The sequence below is a fragment of the Crinia signifera genome, chromosome 3 (genome assembly GCF_055691185.1).
Source record: "Crinia signifera chromosome 3, ASM5569118v1, whole genome shotgun sequence".
In the NCBI taxonomy this organism is placed as follows: Eukaryota; Metazoa; Chordata; class Amphibia; order Anura; family Myobatrachidae; genus Crinia; species Crinia signifera.
Window position 1 is genome coordinate 90,416,630 of NC_139219.1, and position 22,984 is coordinate 90,439,613.

A 22,984-nucleotide genomic window follows, 5' to 3' on the forward strand; every position below is an offset into this window, starting at 1 on the left:
TTAGGAGTATGCAATTATTAAGAATCTTGTCATCAGCCTCTTAGTCCAAGGGTGGAGATATGTTTGGAGATTAATCCATCATCTATTAAAAGAATGAAAGTGACTAGTGCCTATAAAATGCTTTAAAAGTGAAAAGTTTATTTGGTGCTATGTATGATAAGAAGAAAAAATAAAAATATATGGAACTGTATGGAGAGACTATGTCTATATATAATATTCCAAGAGAACATTTAATAAACAATAAAAATACAAAAATCTATATTTAAAAAATAAAAATGCGCAGACATATAGTAGGTAGCAAATGTAAAATGTTTAATAATATACAGTATAAGGCACATCTAACCAATCATGGAGTAACCTACCAATCATTTAATCTGTGGTTTAGACTTCTTTGTGACCTCATATACTGTAGACCTTTTTTTTCATTAATATTTTTATGGAGGGTGTCTGGCCATACCTCCACATGTTGGCCACACCCCCTCCCATTACCAGGGTCCAGCAGAGCTATCGGCCCTCCTGGGTGACACCAGGGTGCAGCCCGTACCCCCTTACTCCTGTAGTCACACTACTGAGACAAGGCATTATATTAAAGCAATTACAGTCACTGGTGTTACAATTTTAAATAATGTGAATATGGTTGTGTATCATCCAAATAATCTCTGCAGTGTTCATCAAATGGTTTAACTCAGTCAATAATCACTAACGCACAAATGTAGAGGTGCATTGAGAACAGATCCGGTATAATTCTCTCAGAATAGAACCGGTTAAATTTTTACTTCATGCAGATGTGGGTTTGATCTTATGCCAGCCTCTTAAAATTATTGTGATTTATTAAAATCAGATAAAAGGGGAAGACAAATATCTAAATACTTGCCAATGCTTAAGGAAAATAGATTAGGATCAGTCATGTGACTGTGGGTGGACTTTTTATTTATTTATTTGTTTTTATTTTAATTAGCAAATGGGTAGAAAAGAGCACATGAGTTATAGCAGTACTTGGAAAGTTACATCTTACTGTAAAGATAGGTTTTGTTCCGGTTATATATTTCTTTAAAGTCAATTTCTGGGAACATGCTGTAACTAAAGCAAATGGAGTCAGAGTATCATAAAACCCATAGTATATCAAAAACTAACTAACAGTGTCAATTGGCCTTGTATTTAATTATATTACATTTGCTTATAAGTTTATTAAATATGAAAGGAATTCCATGAAACATCCCAGCGAGCAAAAGAATAGCTTATCTGGTGTGTGCTTTGCCAGCACCGATGTGGTCAGTCACCATTCACCAAACATAGTCCTCAACGCTTTTCGTCCTTGCCAATTTATGCTGGACTTTTTCAGGAGTTTAAAGAGATAAGTGTGCCATTCCCCTTATTTATAATATCACTGATTAATTTAGAATCTCGGACAGGTTTCCCGGAAGTGGGTAACCGCGATAGCGGGAAAACCGGTCTGAGATTCCAAATTAATCTTAGTTGTCATCCCACGGGGAGGTGATGAGTGTATTTAAATGTTTGTTTGTTCGTTGTAATTTGTTGTCCTGACAAAGGGGTGAAATAAAAGCTCTTGAAAGGTTGACTGTATAGACCACTGTCTGGTCATGTTTATTGGAGTTGCTGGGAGTGCCAGATTATTGGGCAGTCGCCCTACATAGAATATATTGGGCATACCGAGGAACCCCTTTGTTTCCATTCAGCAGGAGTGCCGGATCATACCATTGTTTTTTCTTTCTCTCTCTCTCTTTCTCTCTCTCTCGATGTATATACACACACACATGACATACGGGCTGCACTCCCACCAAGTATCTGCCGCCACTTAAGATCTGACACCTGGACAAATGTCACTGCTAACTCCCACCCATTATGGCCTGATGATACCAAGGTGCTTTGTGTATTATAACAATAAATACCGTATATACTCGAGTATAAGCCGAGTTTTTCAGCCCTGTTTTTTGGCTGAAAAAGCCCTACTCGGCTTATACTCGAGTGTGGGTCTGGGCAGGCATTTGCCTGGGGCATCTGGAATGCCTAGGGGCCGGCTGAGAGTCACAGACAGTGGTGGGTAAAGGCAGAAAACAGGCTGTGGTATTGCGCGGTCAGCTCAGACATATGCTGAGCCTCTGCAGCGAGGGAGCGGGTACCTTCAGAGGGACAGGCGGCAGGACGCTGCACATAATAAATATGCTGGTGTAACGCTGGAGCGCGTACATGCAGAGGGACAGGCGGCTGGACGCTGCGCAGAATACATATGCTGGAGTGACGATGCGGCCGACCGCTGGCAGAGCTCACATACTGTAGCTACGGCATTCCGGATTACAAGCACAGTGTGCAGACTGCAGATACGCGCCGCGCGCTGCGCAGCCAGTCTGCACACTGTGCTTGTAATCCGGTTTGCCGTAGCTACAGTATGTGAGCTCTGCCAGCGGTCGGCCGCATCGTCACTCCAGCATATGTATTCTGCGCAGCGTCCAGCCGCCTGTCCCTCTGCTTGTACCCGCTCCAGCGTTACACCAGCATATTTATTATGTGCAGCATCCTGCCGCCTGTCCCTCTGAAGGTACCCGCTCCAGCGCTCCCTCACGCTGCAGAGGCTCTGCATATGACTGAGCTGACCGCGCAATACAGTACCACACTATCATATTTATTCTGTGCAGCGTCCAGTCTGTACTTACAGTGGATGCGAGGAGGCTGGCTGCCACTGTCAAAGATGGCTGCCGGTCCTTAAGGAGTGCTGCTGAGCATGCCCAGAGAGCAGCTCTTCCCATGGGCCTTTGCGGAGTCTGAGATTTGTTGCTCGTGACTCCGTGAAGTGTGCCAGTGCAGCCAGCCACCTTCCTTAACTGAAGTGCAGGGGTATATTTAAAAAAGTAAGTTTATTTTAAATAAAGATTTGTGTCCAAGAAAATAAAATATAGCAGACTGTCCACAGGGGCAGATTTATAAAGCCCAGTGAACTGAAAAGGTGGCTGGTAATTTTTCACCAGCCAATCAGCTACTAACTGCCAAGTTATAGGCTGGGTTTGAAATATAAGCGTTAGGAGCTGATTGGTCGGTGATAAAGTACCAGCCACATTATCACTACACCAAGCTTAATAAATCTCCAATTGTTTTGGTTGACCCTCTTTTCCACTTAAATAGCTAGCTTGTTTACTGTGTTTCTGTGAAATAAATATTCAGAAACATTTAACCTACTGATGTGTCAAATAAATTTACCAGTAGCTGCAGCATTTCCCACCCTAGGCTTATACTCGAGTCAATAAGTTTTCCCAGTTTTTTGTGGTAAAATTAGGTGCCTCGGGTTATATTCGGGTCGACTTATACTCGAGTATATACGGTAGGTCATGCACTGCAGCTAGCCCCTTGAAATGTTCCTGAAATGATTATTTGTGCCCAGTTAGAGATCCTGTGAAGTGTCCAGCAACATTGTTTTTTTGCTATTTTTTAAATACATTCCTCACATTAAAAATTGAAAAATCTGTCCCAATCAGGTATGGCACAAGATTCAGTATGTTCCACTCAATGATGCTCGTCAGTACTATGCATGGCACGCAAATTGTGTTTTTAGTGTGGGGTGTGCTGACCATTCCTGTATCATGCGTGAACACATCCATGCAATGTGTGCAATGTCTCTTTTTTGAGTACCCAATTCCCTGGTATTTACTATTGGGCAGGGGCAGATTGGGACACATTCGGATGTAATGCGGGGGGGGGGGGGGGGGCGGTGTATGTAATGCGGGGTGGCAGCGGTGTATGTAATGCAGGGGGTGGCGGCAGTGGATATAATGTAATGCGGGGGGGCGGCCGTGGATGTAATGTAATGCAAGGGGCGCGGTGTCTGTAATGCCGGGGGGGCTCATCTGCTGCTTTCTGCCAGCTCCTGATGGGGAACAGGAGCTGGGAGCCTGCTGCTGCCACACTTGTAGGCCAATGGGAGGTGCTGTGCACTATCGCGCAGGCGCAGCAGCCCTCCCGCGGCCATTTTGGATGTGGGCAAAGTGCCGCGGCCCAGCCAGCCCAGGGGGTGCGCGGCCGGCCCAAATTTAAGGAGTTTTGGGCCGGCCCACCGGGAAATGGCCCGGTTTCCCAGCGGGCCAATCCGCCCCTGCTATTGAGAGATGTTGTACTAGAGCGGTACTGTACTAGATACATGATTCTCTTCTACTAGATGCACAATTCCTTTAGGTCCTTCTGAAATCCACCCTGCTTTCTCTCCACCAGACACCAGAGAAGGAAAGACTAAAGTGTGCAAATTAAATGTTTTAAAAACATTACTAAAGCTCCCAAAAATATTCTTCAAAAGAAGAAAGAGAAACTCAAAGTTACAGTAATTAATGGTTCAAAAATGATAGTAGTTTGGTGGCAAATCCAGAACAAAATTGGAAGGAGGGGAATGCATTATGACAGAGGAAGAAGTGATGAATTAAAACAGGATTCACTGCACATAGCGTAATTTATCATTGAATACTGCCCTTGGTGTGACTCTTTGCCTTCAAAATAGTATCAGTTATTCTAGGTACATTTACACAGTGAGGGAGTTTGTAGGATTATAATCAGATGTATGATTATCCAATCATAGTAACATAATAAAATAGTTCATGAGGTTGAAAAAAGACATTAGTCCATCAAGTTCAACCTATATTACAATTAACATTTTTAGAATAAAATTTAGAGAGGCCCTGCTGAAGTATCTTTCTATCTGTATTGATCAGGGATTTTAAGGTAGAAGTCCCGATGACCCAATGCCTGCCATGTTCACTACTGGTCTAATTTTATAAATTAGAATTTCTGGTTGTATTCCTGGGTATTTTTTGCTACCTAAAAATGTATCTAACCCTTTCTTAAATATATCAACTGATTCTGCCTACTCGATGTAGCAGAAGGCAGTTTGTTTGCTGAAAGAGCTAGAGAGTGGTACAAATTATACCCCTTTTACACCAAAACGCTATGTTGTAACCAGGTTTTTGTACCCAGATTCAACCCGGGTGCGACCCGGCATTTGTTACCTTTTACACCGGCGTCCTACAAGGGAACCTTCAGCGGCGGTTCTCGAGCCGCCGCTTGGAGATGACATCATCACATGTGACAGCCGTATAGACAATAAGAGCCCGTTTTGAGATCGGGTATATCTGGGTAATCCGCATCTGCACATCCTTAAACATATGATTAGTTGGGCAACATATTCACTTATATGAACCTGCACTTTAGTTAATATACCCCTGTGTTGTTTTTTTATGACTACTATAACTGTGAATATTGGCTTTTTTTATGTTATTCTCAAAATCTGCTACGTGATGCATGGCTTTTAATTGTGTTGACTTTTTGTATGTCGTACTGTATATCTTTACCTTTATATTTTCTGTATATGCTCATTAAGTGCTCTTGTTTCAATGCTTTGTATTCCAATTTCCTATGTCTAATGCAGTAATTTATTCATGGATATTTAATTATGTTGTGGTTAAAAAAAAAACAAATATAAAAAAAATTATTATGGGGGTAATTAGGCCTGATTGCAGCCCTGTGATTTTGCAAGGCAGACGATTCGGCCACACAGCGGAAAAATTACGGCATCTTTTCTGAGCGCAAGCTGTTCGAAAGTTGATTGGCAGCAAGACGGCAATCGTCTTCAGTGACGTCAGCTCCGGCCTCAATCAGCCTGTTTCTATCACTCATGCAGAGTAGGTTCCAGCTTATGCACAGACTACGCAGACTGAGAAAGTGATTCTATGGTGAGTGATTTGCGAATGTATTTGCAGCTATTTGTTGATCAGTATGATTTTTGCTAGCCATTCGCAGCCTTGCCAAGGCCAGTTTTTCACTCTGGCAAGGTGGCGGCTATCTAATCATAGGGCTCTGCAACTTTGCAGAGCAGCAATCAGGTCTGAATATCCCCCTAAGTACAATAGTAGTGTTAATTACAATACAATACAAAATTATGGAACTTGTAATTCACTTAATTAAGGTGATAGAACGATGTTAGGGAAAGCCCATCCTGGTGTGGTCTCATCTGATATTTTTATTTTATCAAGTACAATCAATTCCTTGTGTGTTGTACATTGATGTAGGACAAGGGACACTTAATAAGAAATCCATTTGTGAAATGTGTGAAATTTGCTGGCCTCATGTACATGACGTTCTCTAATTATAAGCTATAATAAAGCATTATATTGAAAAGAAAAACTCAATTACTATTATACAGCTCCTTTATAAGTAGTAATTAGTGTTCCAGAAACCTTGAATTAAATACCATGGAACATCTCATTATGCTATTTGAATGTAAGGCAGGAAAACAAGTAATCTTGTACACTTGTAGATTTGTTGTAGTGTGCAATCATTCCATCTGAAACAGATATACATCATTACCTAAGACAAATGTTTATTAATGGTTCTGAAAGAAACCACAGTATAAACAGATAAAGATGTGCTATGGAATTCACATTTTCTAACATTGCCCTGCACAAAAGGAGCTGGCAAATCTGGTAAAGGATGTGCTGGGGAATTCTCATTTTTCTAATATTACCCTAAACACATGGAGCTGGCAGGCAACCCAGCAGCAACTCCATAGCAGACTGGTTCAATTAGCCTTGTGCAAACGCTGCTTGTTATGTAACACAGCAGATGGGTATGTGGATTCAGAGCCTTATGTGTGTGTGTGTGTGTGTGTGTGTGTGTGTGTGTTTGTATGCACGCATAGAACACCATCTACTGTAGCTGTCATACAAACATGTATGAACGAAACAATACAATATTTAAAACAAACAGTACAAAATTATGTTTTATGTCTCGTAAGTTGAAAAGTACATTAAAGACAATGGAACAACACTTGAATTCCTCCGCCGGATGCCATCTAGAGTCTGCCAGTGCACAAAACACTTGAATTCCCCATGCAGTTGAGGAGTAGCGTTAGCTTTTTATTATATGGGATGTATGTAAACATAAAGTGATATATTAACACAAGACAAATAAATATGTGTAAAAAAATTTGAGGGGGATTTGTGTAGAGTATCAAACGGTTTATACGGTAGAACTAATCAATATAACTATTTAGCTCACAGTGGATTTTATCAATGACCCTCTCTTTCTTGGCAGGTCATAACGACTACATGTGTCCAGCAACCAATCAGTGCACCATTGACAAAAACAGGAGGAAGAGCTGTCAAGCCTGTCGCCTCCGCAAATGCTATGAAGTGGGAATGATGAAAGGGGGTATGTACGGAGTGCACTGAGAAATGTAACTGCCGAGATGTTAAAGAAATTTGATTTTGTACTGAAAAAAAAAACCTACATTCAATGTAATTTAGCAAGTCTGGTTACAGCTAACTGTAGTTGTTACATAAATGTATTTATTCCCAGTTATTTATATAGCGCACACATATTCCGCAGCGTTTTCCAGAGAATATTTGAAAATTCAAATCAGCCCCTGCCCCAGTGGAGCTTATTTATTTATTTCTTTATTTACTTACAGTTTCTTATATAGCGCAGCAAATTCCCTTGTGCTTTACAATAGAAAACAGTGATAAAACAAACTGGGTTGTAACAAACCGACATAGAGGTATTAGGGCCCTGCTTGCAAGCTTACAATCTATATTCCCTACCACATGTACACACACACAGACATTCTAGGGTTAATTTTCTTTAGGAGCCAATTAACCTACCAGTATTTTTTGGGATTGTGGGAGGAAACCGGAGCACCTGGTGGAAACCAACGCAAGCACAGGGAGAATATACAAGCTCCTCACAGGGCCATTTTGGGAATCAAACCCATGACCTCAGTAGTGTGAGGCAGTAATGCTAACCATTACACGGTCCGTGCTGCCCCATAAAGCAAATTTATGCATGCACTCATTTGTTTATTAACCCTTTGAGTGACAACTTTGCTGTGAGAGATGTGCAAAATATCCGCTAAAAATGCCAGCAACTGTTGTACCAGGTGGTCTCATCAGGGGGTCCTATGGGCCGATGGAGTTCACTGTATCTCCATGTCACATGCCGGGGCCACAGCTGTGGCTCCGCCTACCTCTGGCCAGGGATCACCACGACCTGTGCCGGGGACATTCCGCAGTCCTCCTTGGCACTTTCCGTCCTCCGACCGCCTCCTCTGCCCACCTCCAACAGCCTCCTCCATCTACATCCTCCACCACACTTCTCCAGGGGCCCAGGATGGCAAGTTCCTAGGATGGGAGATCAGAGCTCCACGTGTATGCGACCATCCCTGGCCCCCACTGGAAGCACAAACATGATTTGGTCCACCATCATTACTTCCTTTATTCTGATTCCAGTCAGTTTGCTCTCTCACCGTCCAAGTACTATTTACTGTAAACATAACCAGTATTGGTCAATTAATGGGACTAGATGTTACTTACTATGCAAGCACCATATGAATCAAGTATCCTAATAGTTTATATGACAGAGTGACGGGTATTTTTACTTGCTGTGCTCCCTGAGGGAAATTGTGTTTCTTTACCACAGTTTTATTGATCTGTATCCTATGTGGCTCAGTACTTTAGCCTCTGTCAGAGAAATTTTGGCCCGCGAGGGGACGCGTAAAACTAAGCAAATAGCTTAGTGGGCGCCCAACTAACATATAAGTACCGAAATTTCCTCCTAAACACGTGGCTGGCATTTGTCAGTGGGCATTCCAATCCTTGATTCACTCCATATCAAAATCTTCTGAATACTAATTACACACTTTATTCACCTAATTTGAAATGTATAGGATATATAACATGGGGTTTCTTTATCGTATCTCTTAAAATCAGTTTTTAATTATAAAAAAGTGTGCCCCTCACAAATGGATTTATAGTACTTCTTTTCTTTTTTGGTCTGTCTCAAAAAACCCTTTTAGGTACTTGTGTATTATAGCGGCGCCCCCGATGTGCATCACGCAATGTTTATATCGCGTTGCATCGCATGGCATGCATTGCATCGCATGCGATGCGACGCGATTTTTGCCCCCTATGCGATGAAAGATCGTATAAGCACCATAAAGGGTGCTTTTAAGCACCCTAATGGGTGCTTACAATGTGAAATGCACCCCCACGCCACCCCCCGCCCCCACTATAAAGTGAACCTGAAGCATGGCGAGCGTAGTGAGCCCGCGAGGGGCGGCGGTACGCGTCCTCCAACCTTTTCATACCCCCACTATCCACGTTGGCGTGGAGTTGAGAATAGAAAGTGTGGCGAGCGCAGCGAGCCACCGAGCCCGAAGCGTGGCGAGCGCAGCGACGCGGATACCATCACAGGTATCGGAGTCCCCTCGCGGGCTTCACAGGTATCCGCGTCCACTCGCCACGCTTCGGGCTCGGTGGCTCGCTGCGCTCGCCACACTTTCTATTCTTAACTTCACGCCGACGTGGATAGTGGGGGTATAAAAAGGTCGGAGGACGCGTACCGCCGCCCCTCGCGAACTTGCTGCGCTCGCCACGCTTCGGGTTCACGTTTTTAGTGGGGGGGGTGGGGTGGGGGTGCATTTCACATTGTAAGCACCCAATAGGGTGCTTATACAATGTTTAATCGCGTCGCATCGCATTGTATGGCATTGTATGCCATGTACAATGTCATACAATTTTTAAATTGTATGACATTGTACAGCATCGCGCGATATCGCGTCGCATCGCATACCATCGTATGCCTTATGGTATGCGATGCGATGGGCGCCACCAAAATACACAAGTACCCCCTTTTAATTTAATATTTTTTGGAGCCTAGGAAGCATCACGTACATTAGTAGACTGAGAAAAGTAATTATTACCCAATATACCAGTGGTTTCCTCAGGACACATACAGGGGTGCCTCGGATTGGCAGCCCAGGACCACTTATTTATAGCAATGAAACAGATCGAACCAGTGTTGGTGGCAAGAGAGTACTTACTACCCAGCCCAAAGTCTGATGGAGGGGCCCAGTGGGGTCCCCTGTTACCTGGCAGCAGAAGTTGCAGAAGCTTTCTCAACCCAGCAAATGCTGATGTGGGCTTGGCTGCAGTTTGGCCAGTGAGGTGCCTAAAGTTAAAGTAATATTTTTTTCTGTATTTAATTCTAAGGGTGTATGGCTACGCCTCCCATGATTAGGCCACACCCCCTGAAAAGTACATGAGCCCAGCAGGCCCTCTAATGCTTCCAATCGTATACTATGTGAACAAATAGCAAATCTAGTGCCTCACCATATTGAACCTAAAGATGACATATAGACATTGATTTATTATCGAAAATATCACCACTGTAATATACACATACTGTTGGTACATAGTATACTAATCACCTATTCAGCTAGAAAATCATTTTTTACTCTAGAAATTGGAACAAATAAGTAAAATAAGCATTTCAATTTTATGTCTATGTGGATTGTCTATTTCTATATTGATCTCTCAGAGGCGTTCCCATTAGCAGACGAGCAGGGAGGGAGGCGGCATCAGGGGAAGGCATCAGGGCACATGACATCAGCACCTGCCCCCAATTTGGCCATCAGCAAGCAAGATAATAGTCAGTTCAGATTGGCTTTTATCTGTGAATGGAAGAGGAATCATTCAATGGTAAGCGACCATCCAATGATTTTTCGTCTGCCCACCACATGCGAGGAGATGTATTCCCATATACATCCCACAGTATGCTACCGATGGGATTCGGGCATGGGGGGGGGGATTCATCAGGGTTACCCTTACCCGATTTCTTGGCAACGAATATACACTACCTAGTGAAGAGGTCTGAATCAGGCCCAATATGCATTGTTTTTGATGTATGTTAAGCGCCTTGAGTCCTGTTGGAGAAAGAGCACTGATAAAAATTATTGTCTGAAGACTTCAAACTTTGAAAGGAAATATTTTATTTAGGCCTGGCCGACTTTTTTCGGCCAGGATCCGCACTGCCGCCAAACTCTGGCAGCAGTACATTCGGCTTACCTATTACTACCAAAAGGGTATTTAAAAATAAAATAAATGCAGTCTAACAATAATTTTCTATAACAACCATGGAATCTATATAAAGAAGTGAAATTTTAGCAGTAAATATCTTGCATGTTATACTGTATGCTGACAAAAAATTGTTAGTACTGTATATTTTATAATGCTGGAGCAGATATTATGGTAAAGGTCTGTCCCGGCAAGGAGAAAACTTACCTCTTCAGCAAAAAAACTTAATTTTCTGAGAAAACCGTCAGGGTTATAGAAAACTGAGTCATTTTATCTTCATCCGACACCCACTACAGCCTGAACAGCTTTATACTGCCTTTGATCATTGCCAAGTTCCAACTTACTGCCGGACTGACCAAATCCAATCAAACAAACGACCATTGTGTTAGCGGCAAAAGGTGCGGCGAGAGACGTCCTTCCATTTTGGACGCCCGGGTGCGAGTAACATCCTCTAGCCGCGTCAGCTCCCAGCGCCAGCTCTTTCAACATCAGAGCCACACTGGTCGCCAGCAGACCGGCCGCCACCCGGATCCATTGTGTCTGCTCCCGGTACCGGCTCCCACACCATCGGAGCAACACCGGTGGTAGCTGACACCTGGGAATAAATCCATTCTCCCACACCAGCCGGTAATATGTTTACTTTTTTCCATCAGGAACACTGTTGCTAATTAAAAGCAGTTGATACAACTAAATTCAAATCAAAGGGAACTATTGTTTTATTACCATCCAATTAGAAACTTTCTATACCAAATTGAATCTCAATCGATGGCTCTTAGTGGTTGTAGTCGGATGTTCAATATTAATTAATTTCTTATTGTGTAAATGTATGAATTTTATTGATTTGATTTTATTGTGTTTAATAATCATTGAGTAAAATAATAACAAATTAAAAGATCAACACAGTGTGCTCTCTTTTTCTCTTTTGCAAAAAAACGTAATTGCATGGCTGTTGCCCAATGCAGTTACCTTCAGTACATGTGCACACAGGATACTAAAGAATTGAGTTCTGTCATAGCACTACCATTATATCTTATATTCGAGGAATCAATAAACTTGGGACGTTACCAAGGAACTAGAGCATAGCTCTATGGAGGAAAGGTTTCAAAACTAACCCTGAAAATTATAGACTGGTCAGCCTTACATCCATTGTGGGGAAAATATTAGAAGGAATAATGAGAGATAGTATCCAAAATTTCTTTGAACAGGAGAAAGTGATAAGTAACGCTCAGCATGGGTTCCTCAAAAATAGATCAGGTCAGACTAATTTAATTAGCTTCTATGAGGAAGTCAGTAGGGGTTGGGGAAATTTGTTTATGTAATACTGATTGAGCTTTTAACATGGTGCCTCATAAAAGGTTATTAATGAAACTATGTAATTTAGGGTTAGGAGATAAAATTTGTAAGTGGATTAAAAACTGGTTGCACAGTCAGTGACAGAGAGCGGTGGTAAATGGCATAGATTCTAGCTGGGGTAAAGTCCAAAGTGGAGTCCCACAAGGTTTAATATTGGAATTGTTTAATATATTGATTGATGATATTGGAAGTGAACTTATTCTAGCTCACTCTTTCTGACAAAATCCTTCTTAGATGGACAAAACCATGTGCACTGCAGGGGGCAGATGTAAAATGTGCAGAGAGAATTAAATGTGGGTGAGTTATTTTGTTTCTGTGCAGGGAAAATACTGACTGCTTTATTTTTACACTGCAATATAGATCTCACTTTGACGTAAAACCCCACCCAAATCTAATTCTCTCTGCACAAGTAACATCTGCCCCCCTGCACTGCATATGGTTTTGTCCATTTAAGAAGGATTTTGTCAGAAAGATTGAACTAGAATAACCCCCATAGTGAGTAAAATTGCAATATTTGCTCATAACACTAAATTGAGTAAGAAAATTAACTCAGGAGAGGATGAGGAAACACTACAAAGTGACTTAAGTAAACTAGAAAGGTGGGCAAAAAGATGAAAAAATGCAGTTTAATGTTGAAAATTGTAAAGTAATTCATTAAGGGAACAAGAATGGTCATGCTACTTATAGGCTCCCGTTATCAGAGACGGTCCCGCCGACGGGAAACTGGGACGCGCGTGCGGGTGGGACGCTCGCGCGTCCCAGTCAGATGCAGCGTCCACTCACCAGTGGGGGTGGCGAGCCCCAGCACTGAATGAGCGGCGCTACAGCTGTATATACGTAGCGCATCTAACACACTTGCACATTGAACAGATACACACAACACAAGACTTATTTATTATTTATTAACAGTTTCTTATATAGCGCAGCATATTCCATTGCGCATTACATCGTATTCCATCGTACGATCGTCTCTTGATCTGTTGAAGAATACAATCTGCATACGATCTGCTCCCGATCCGATCCTGAATCTACCTGCAGCAGGTTGGATCTGAGAAATGACCAAACGACCCACGGGCCCGCACATCCGATCGGAAATGGCCCAAAACATGCCCGATTTACATACAATCGGTCAAAATTGTATCTAAATTGGGTGTTGTGAGGCAAAATCGTTATGGTGTGTACCCCACATAACATTTTGGTGGCGGTTTTAACAAATTACAATCTTTGACCTTTGGCACAGCATAACACTAAATTTGAGCCTTAATAAAGACCCGCTCTGTACAGGGTCGAAACGCGTTGGAAGGAGTGAAGTGGCAGCCGTTTTTTTCCGGACCAGCCCAAGGAGACACCAGGACTTTACCTATTTATATACTACCCCCAGGACTGCTACCTGGGATCAGACTGGTGACTATTATACCATACGAATGAACTGATTAACACCCAGTTCTGATACACTTCTTGGTAATTGTACCTATGTACCTTGGCAACTGGACCTTTTACTCAAATTGCTTTGTTGGATTTAATATTGTTTTTTTTCTGTTTATGTCTGTATATGTATATTAAAAAACTGGCTTCATTATTCTAAGCCTTTCCATCTTTTACATATACCGGAGTACATCGCCTGACAGGGATACTCCACATATGGGATGTGATCATAAAACAAGATATCCATCTAACACTAAGGAAGTATACTTTTGTATTACCTTTCACTGTGTCACTTATTGTTGATATATGATCTCACCTATTCACTGGCGCCGTTTGGAGTTATAAAACTTTTGTTATAACACTAAATTTGACAGCAATTTTGGAAATTAAAGAACCCCAAGATTTTCCCGGCCAATGCCGGGCGGGTCAGCTATTTTCTAATAAAAAAAAACATACATTCAACATACAATGTAATACAAATCTGTGTGCAGTGTTTGGGGGAGGGGGGGGGGGGGCAGATATATCAGTATTCCGGCCTGAAGATTTCTGTTGCCGGCCCTGTCACTGCGCATGTGCTGGAAGCTTGGGAAGCGGAGGGTAAAGTGCACCATGGTAAAGTCTGCAGGAAAGAGCAGGAAAATAACGGTCTCATCCTGATTATCTTTGTTATTAGAGAAATAATGCCTTTTTCAAATGGCACTTTGTTTTATTACAGTAGTTTTGCATTGTGAAACTACTGTAACTTCTATAAAGTGTGAACATGCGCAGACCACATTGGTAGCTATGAGACTGGCACTCCGGAAAACGTAATGCAAAACCGCAGAGATCAGACAGCTTTGTTCTATTTCTGCTCATTTTAAATGGTAATAATCCTTTTATGTGCTTGCGGTCAAGATCCAGGCAGTTGAAATCCCAACGGTCAGAATGCCAACAGTTGCATCCCAATGGTCAGACCCTGTCGGCAAGCACTGGGGTTGGGAATAAGGTTAGAGTTACGCACTAGGGGGCAGCATACTAATCATCTGGATTTCAACTGCCGGAATATCTATAAAATTCCCTTTTTGTGCTAGAAAATGTCTTACATTTATAAATATACGTCTACAGTATATATACTATAATTTGTTATGCCATTCATATGTTGCATAGATAAAATAACCTTTGTAATACAGATAGATGCACATATCCGAATTCCTAATTGTTTCAACACGGTGAGAAATAAGCAGTTCACTACTTTAATCTTTAATAGTTTGGCTCTATCATATCTAAAATATTTCAGCATACAGTACTGTATATACAGTACTACACTATCTGTATTACACTGTTCCAAAAGCATTTGGATTACACTCCCTAAAAGTACCTGCGGCTGCTGGGTAAAAATAAACAATCTTCAGAAGTCCAAGGGTTAAAAAAAATGTTTCTATTTAATTGAGAACAGTTCTGCTGCCAGAGTATCTTGTATGTGAAGGGTGAAGGTTAGATCACACACAGTTATAATGAATTTACAGCAAAGCAGATGTTTAATAGGAGAAATAAACATTCCAGACATTTAAGAACATATAAGAATATGTTCTACTTAGGTTTAGTACAAGCAAAGTATTCTCCCGAGATTTTTCAATTTTGAAATCCACGGGGAGTATACAGGAAGCTTGTAATAATGTTTAAAATGTTGGGAAAGTACTGCTATTTCTAATAAAGGGAAACTCATCAAAATGTGCAATAGGTTTCGCTCAAACTTGCTGTCTCCTACTTTCAGCAATTGCATCCAAAATGTCCTTCCCACCGTGCCTGACAGATTTTTTCCTTGATTGATGTAGAAATGTAGACAAGTTGTTCATCCCCTTGGCGGATTATAGTTAGAAAACTGCCAGCAATGTGTCTTCTACATGAGCCAACCAAAATAATGCTTACATCTAAGCTGAGAGATGAACCACTGCTCATTCATCTTATAATAAAACATGATCTATCTCATGAAATCCCACTTAACCACTCAACACAGGGAGGGAACAAATGGCATTGGTTCAAAATCTTGGCAGGAAGCTAACGCTTGGCACGGGCGCATTCTTATCTGAATTTGCCTAAACTGCTTTGTTTTATGGCATTTACCTTTGAAGTCCGTAACCAGGTTGTTTGGGTTTGAGGCTAGAGGCACATGGAAGCTATGAAGTAAATATTCACATACTTTAAACTAATGGACATTATTTATATTACTACTGCTTAGAAAATTGCTTTCGGAGAACAGAATTGTTTTGTGAAAACATACTAACAAATCAGTTTATATTTTAACAAATCAGTTTATACTTGCCCACCCAAGAACTCAAAATTAAGTGGTCAATTTGACAAGACTCCTAATTTGGAATTAATATATATACATATGTATGCTCAGCTTCTATATCAGAATAGATTTATAGTACAGTTTAAAAATAGTTTTCCCATTGTGTGTTTTTGACTATTTAACCACAATTTTAATAATGAAAATTGTAGTTTTGCAGCACTGTCATTAAACATAAGTTTAATAATGGTAACATTTGCTTAATGTCTATTGAGTATAATATTGTTTTTCAGGTTTACAAAGAGAAAAAGACTCTCTTTTTGTTGGGGCACTATTAATATAAAAATTATTATTCCAAATTTTTCATATTAACCCCTTCAGTGGTTTTTTTTTAAGGTAGCGCTCCCCACTGGGCGAGTTTTTTAGGGGGAACGCTCCATAAAAAAAACCACCACTCTGTCTTCTGTCTCCCGGGGCTGGGCAGCGCCACTAAGCACTATGTCAGCCACTGCCCGGCCCTGCCCCTGGCAACGTCGCCCTGCCCCCAGCAACTGGGCGTGACGTTACAGTCACATAACAGACACTGACAGTCACTCGCACAACGCCGGGGGGGGGGGGGTTTGAGGTGCGGCCGAGCAGCTGGAGCTGGCGATTCATTGATCAGCTCAGCGGTGCTGCCCGGCGCTAAGCAGCGGCAATCCCGAGATAAGATAGGATAATTATTTCTATTCTAAAAACCAGATCTTTACTTCTCACCCCTGTGCACCTGTCTCCCCATTCCCCTTTTTCCTAAACCTAAAATATAGTATTGTTTTGCCTTATCTATAGTATTAAGCTGCCAAACTCCTAATGGTTCATGAATTAAATACATATAAATTAAATCAGTGTCGGATTGAGGTATGAAGGGTCCAATGACCAACACTGCTAGTGCATGCATGATAATGTACCAGATTAGGACTGTACTGTAGGAAATACACCATAGGAGAGTGCAGTATAAAGGAACATTATCTATAATGTATGATTCAAATATACGGTCTGGAATCTGACCAGTAACGAAGGAGGTTTCCCCAGTTCCCCTTTGGGCCATTGAGTTCATGTGAATAAAATACTATACAAGCATGATACAGCACTATTGGATATAAGATTTTTAGGGCAGCACTGACGGTGTAATAGTTAGCATTACAGCACTGAGGTCATGGGTTCAATTCCCACCATGGTCCTAATTTTGTGGAATTTGTATATTTTCCCCATGCTTATGTGGGTTTCCTCTGGGTACTCCGGTTTGCTCCCACAATCCAAAAATATACTAGTAGGTTAATTGGCGCCCAACAAGATTAACCCTAGAATGTCTGTGTGTGCCTGGGAATTTAGATTGTAAGCTCCACTGCTGTAGGGACTGATGTGACTGTTAAAATATTCTCTAAACACTGCAGAATATGTGTGCGATATATAAATAACTGGTAATAAATAATTTCTGGGCTGCAAGAAAGTTCTGCGATACATTATTAAGATCACATTAGAAATGTTAAAAAATAAAAACGGTACTCTTTACTTAGAACGGCGCCCACGATTTTGATCGTGGGCATCGTTAGTAAAAAATCGCGGGCATCGTGGGCATTGAATGCACTAAAAAATCGGGTACGATGCGACCGACGTGATGCCCGCGATTTCCCTTAGGGAACAATGTTAAATGTCTCAATTGACCCGATTTTCCTGTTCAATGCCTCAATTGACCCGATTTCTCCATAGGAAACAATGTTAAATGGCCCACAGAGGCCAAATAGGCACCCTGAAGTGTGAAATGGCCCCCACAATTGTTTAAGCCACCCCACAAGCCACCGAGCCCGAAGCGTGGCGAGCGCAGCGAGCCCCGCGAGGGGACGCGGATACCTTCACAGGTATCCGCGTCCCCTCGCGGGCTTCACAGCTGTCCGCGTCCCCTCGCGGTGCTCGCTGCGCTCGCCACGCTTCAGGCTCAGTGGCTCGTCACACTTTCTATTCTCAACTCCACGCCGACGTGGATAGTGGGGGTATGAAAAGGTCGTAGGACACGTACCACCGCCCCTCGCGGGCTCGCTGCGCTCGCCACGCTTCGGGTTGACGTTGATCGTGGGGTGGCGTTAACAATTGGGGTGGCCATTTCACACTTTAGGGTGCCTATTTGGCCTCTGTGGCCCATTTAACATTGTTTCCTATGGAAAAATCGGGTCAATTGAGGCATTGAACAGGAAAATCGGGTCAATTGAGACATTTAACATTGTTCCCTATGGGAAATCGCGGGCATCGCGTCGGTCGCATCGCACCCGATTTTTTAGTGCATTCAATGCCCGCGATGGCCGCAATGGGCGCCCTTCTAGGTAAAGAGTACCATAAAAACAATAACACCAATTAAATATTCTAGTTTATACTATTATTTTGTATGCTATTATTACCAAAAATAAATGAGCTTTAGTGTGATTACTTTATGATATAAAGACTAGGAAATATGTAGGTACTTGAGGCTTAGAGCTGTCATGAGTTTAGTTACGTGTCTCTAACAATTGTACATTGTTAGAAACACGTAACTCAACTAATCCCAGGTCAGGAGCCTGCTCTTTTATATAACCTACCATTACTATTTTTTCATATGACAAGAAGTACTAAGGCTTTATACACAATATTCACCATATATTATGTTATTGAGATGTAGATTAAAGAACCATTTATCGAAGTCCGTAGGTTCTCACAAGTGGCTGGATTTGGAAGAGGAGAATATTTTTCTTTTTTCAAAATGGCCCAATTTTGGGACTTCTGATAATCAAGTCATTTTAGAAAATAGAGCAATTTTCCCTTATTTTTATCCATTCCATTTTCTTTGGCGGGACTTTTTCTCTACTGACATTTTTACAGGAGATATATATATATATAATATATATATATATATATATATATATATATATATATATGCTCTAACATTTAAATGACCTAAACATAATCTATTTCTAACTGGTCTAGTTATTAATACTTTTCCTATTTGATGACTATACCTTATTTGTGAGTGTTATTGACATCTCATATTGAGTTTTGTCATTTGCATTTGGACATTATTTTCGCCATTAGGCGGTGTATAGTATTTGTCTTTAGAAAAGAAATGTTGCTTTGCAGTACATACACCAGTACATATACGTATTCTAATAAATCTGTATTATCTGTATTATATGGTATTTCAGGCATAATTGCTCTAGAACTTCACCTCTGCCCTGTGTGTTAGGAGTTGCTTACACATCATTCCCTTTCATGCTCTTTTTACTGCATGAAAGTGCTGTGAAATCAAACATTTAAGAAATGATGTACTTTTACATCTGTGAGAAGATATTTGTATATGCTGCCCGATTCAGACCCATTTAGCCAGGTACGAAATTGGACCCTGGATGATGGTTGTGCTACAGTGCATGGGCATTGGCGGAAAGAGCGATGGGATGGGCACGAGGCGAAAAACACCCTGTGTAGGGGCAGCTTAAGCGGTGGGAGGTTTGTGGTTTGTCACAGCAGATTAAAGGTCTGGGGGCCACCAGACAACCGACAGCTTCCACTCAGGTGTAGTGTTAGTTCCACCTTCATTAAAAATGGTGCCACTCACATGAGTACACTTCTAGAGATTTTCCAGGGCCACTTTTTGTTTCCAATCCTTCCCTAACTATGAAACAGGCGAAACTAAGCAGGTCACTATGAAATACAGTATATATATATATATATATATATATATATATATATATATATGTATACAACTATGCAGTTCACTATGAAATACAGTATATATATATATATATATATATATATATATATACAACTATGCAGGTCACAATGAAATACAGTATATATACACAACTATGCAGGCAGTGGCGTAACTATAGCCCCGCAGCCCCCGCGGTGGCGGGGAGGCGCTGAGGGGCTGTGGGCGCCGATCTGCGGGGCTATAGTTACAACTTTATATAACAACCCCCCTTACCCCTCCGCATGCCGCCGCCAGCGCCGCCGCATTCAGGGTCCCGGCCGCAGCGCAGATCTTGTCATGGCTCCGTCTCCTCCTGCAGTACTTCTAATGAAAAATAACTATCAGAAAATGGCTGCCCCCTAACAGCAGACAGTTTTTTGGGATGCTAGAGGAGGCGCGGGCCTCCTCTAGCATCCTTACAAACTGTCTGCTGTTAGGGGGCAGCCATTTTGTGATGGTCATTATAGAACTGCAGGAGGAGACGGAGACGGCTGTGAGACCCTGAATGCGGCGGCACGCGGAGGGGTAAGGGGGGTTTTAACTTTACTTGGGAAGGTGGTTGGGAGGGCTAGGGGGAGGGGGGCGGCGCTGCCGTTATCGGCGGGGGGCGCACAAATTCTAGTTACGCCACTGTATGCAGGTCACTATAAGACAGACGCAATTATACATGTCACTATGGAGACAGATACAACTATACAGGTCAATTTAAGTCAAACACAATTATGCAGGTTATTATGAGACAGTAGCAACTATACAAGTGGTTATAAGTCGGAGGCAACTATGCAGATCACTATGACGCAAAGGCATATGTGCAGGTCATTATGAGTCTGATGCAATACTAATGTTTTTGAACTTTGGCACTTTTTTTGAGACTCCGTATGTATCTAAATTTAGAAACGTCAAGCAGTGCATGCATCCTAGCGTTTCAGTGCACAAAGTAACCGGACTGATTGAGCCAGAGGGGTAAATTTACTAAGATGGTAGTTCTGTTGAAGATGGGATGTTGTCCATAGCAACCATTCATTATACTTTTTTTAGCACCTAATAGGAGATAATACATCGAATCTGATTGGTAGGCAACATCTCATCTTCAATAGAACTCCCATTTACTACATTTACCTCAGTGTCTGTTGCAGAGTTTCCCAAACTATGCCGTTACAGTCCAAGGAAATTAATACTTGGATGCCGATTATTAAATTAAATTAACTGAGCTACTAATTAAATCACCTGTGCCCAATCATGGATATCCTTAAAACCTGGACTGTAATGTCAGACTTTGGGAAATTCAGGTCTATGGAATGTATTGGGCATTCCTAGGTGGTGACTGGGAGTTGGCTGCGCAGGCGCACACAGATACTGTGTCTTGTGGGCACAGAGTAACTCAGATACTTAGGGGGAAATTTACTAAAGGAAATTTGTAAAAAAAATAGGTGTATTTGTATCCAGAAATACACTTATTTTTGACATTTACTATCCCGAAAATACGTCAATTCGTATTCGTATTGATGTGCTATCAATACAAATATGATTTGCCATATTTTCGGGATAGTAAATGTCAAAAATAAGTGTATTTCTGGATACAAATACACCTATTTTTTACAAATTTCCTTTAGTAAATTTCCCCCTTAATCTTAAGATTAGCTGACTCTAGACCTGATTTATGTGAGTAACTTTGTGTCTGGAACAAACCATGTTGCCATGCAAGGGGAGCAAATAATTTTGCTTGTAGCCCACAAATATTTCTTTACACTGCAGTTTATATTTAAGTTTGAACACACCCCAGCCAAATGTACATTTCTCTCACATATTACATCTGTCCCACCTGCAGCACAACATGTTTCTTTCACAGATGCTTCCTTTTTTTCTTTACTTACAAACATGAATCCGGCCCTTATACAGTGGTGGCCATACTCTGATGAAGATTCTGCTTCTAGCATGGGGTACAGTACAGTAGGTGCAAGTCCCTATGGGGCTTCCAGTAGTTATGACAACTTACCTTCAAAGTAATCTTACCAGCTCTTGTAAGTTCAGATGTGCAGCTGATACTAGAATTCGAAGAAAGTTGCAGATGCGAGTATGTATATCAGCAACCTGTAAGGTGGTACTCTTAAACCAGTAGTTAGAGGCAAAGGCAGATTTCCCACAGGGAAATCTATGTGCCTGCCTTAGGCCCAGGAGGTCCCAAGGGGTCCCAATAAGGATATCCTGGCCAGCCAAAACATTCCATATACAATAGGTAAGTAAGTTACTCTACACTACAAAAAAGACATTATCCAGAGAAGGGCAACCAAACTAATAAAAGGCATGAGAAAAGACTAGCCAAATTGGGGATGTTCAGGCTAGAAAAGAGATGTCTAAGGGGTGACATGCTTAACATGTACAAATATATTAAGGGCAATTACAACGATCTGTGAGGCAGCCTATTTCTAGAAATCAGCTACTAGGACACACGGGCATGCACTTAGACTGGAGGAGAGAAGGTTTAGTACACGTAGAAGGAAAGGCTCTTTTACGGTCAGGGCAGTATAATTACGGAACTCTCTTCCATGTGAGGTGGTGTCTGCTGATACAATAACATAATTTAAATTAAGGCTAGACAGTAGATTGGAGAAAAACATCCAAGGATGTAACCGGTAAACAAAGGCTGAATTTGACGACGGAAGTCTTTTTTAAAACCTAAACTACTATGTAAGTATGTAACTATGTATCTACATAATGATGGTTGAATTATGTAGATACATAGTTACATACTTACATAGTAGCTTAGGTTTAGGATTTATTTTTTATGGCAGGTGGGAAATAGACAGGACAGTCTTATAGTACAGGTATATTGTAACATACATCAGGGTCATAATATTATTAGTATTAGCTAAAATGGTTCATTCACCAATTGTTTATGTTAGGTAATTGTAATATAAAGTAGGCTGTCCACCCCCCACCTACCAGAAAAAATAAATCCAGTTGGGGACTTAAAATATGGGGGGTCGGTACTTATGTAATATCTGGGCTCCCGTTTTTCTTATGAGACCGTGTCCCCTCGCCACGCTTCGAGCACGGTGGCTCGCTGCGCTCGCCACACTATATAAAATCAACTCCATGCGTAGTTGGATAGTAGGGGTATGAAAAAATGGGGTGCATTTAACATGGGAGCCCAGATAATACATAAGTACCGGGGGGTCTACCCAGGGGCGTAAGGAGGGCGGAGCACAAGCTCAGAGTGCCGAGACATCAAAGGGCACCAGAGCCTGCTCCTTGCTCTGCTTGGGGGAGCCGGCGCCATGG

The 22,984-nt window shown here is 41.7% G+C and overlaps 1 protein-coding gene across 1 annotated transcript in view; it reads left to right on the forward strand.

The window, feature by feature from the left end:
* ESR1 (estrogen receptor 1) overlaps positions 1-22,984 on the forward strand; it is a 213,229-nt gene that overhangs the window by 95,141 nt on the left and 95,104 nt on the right. The window contains exon 3 of the mRNA XM_083176201.1: positions 7,087-7,203. Coding sequence (XP_083032327.1) covers positions 7,087-7,203 — 117 coding nt within the window. The remainder of the gene's footprint in view (positions 1-7,086; positions 7,204-22,984) is intronic.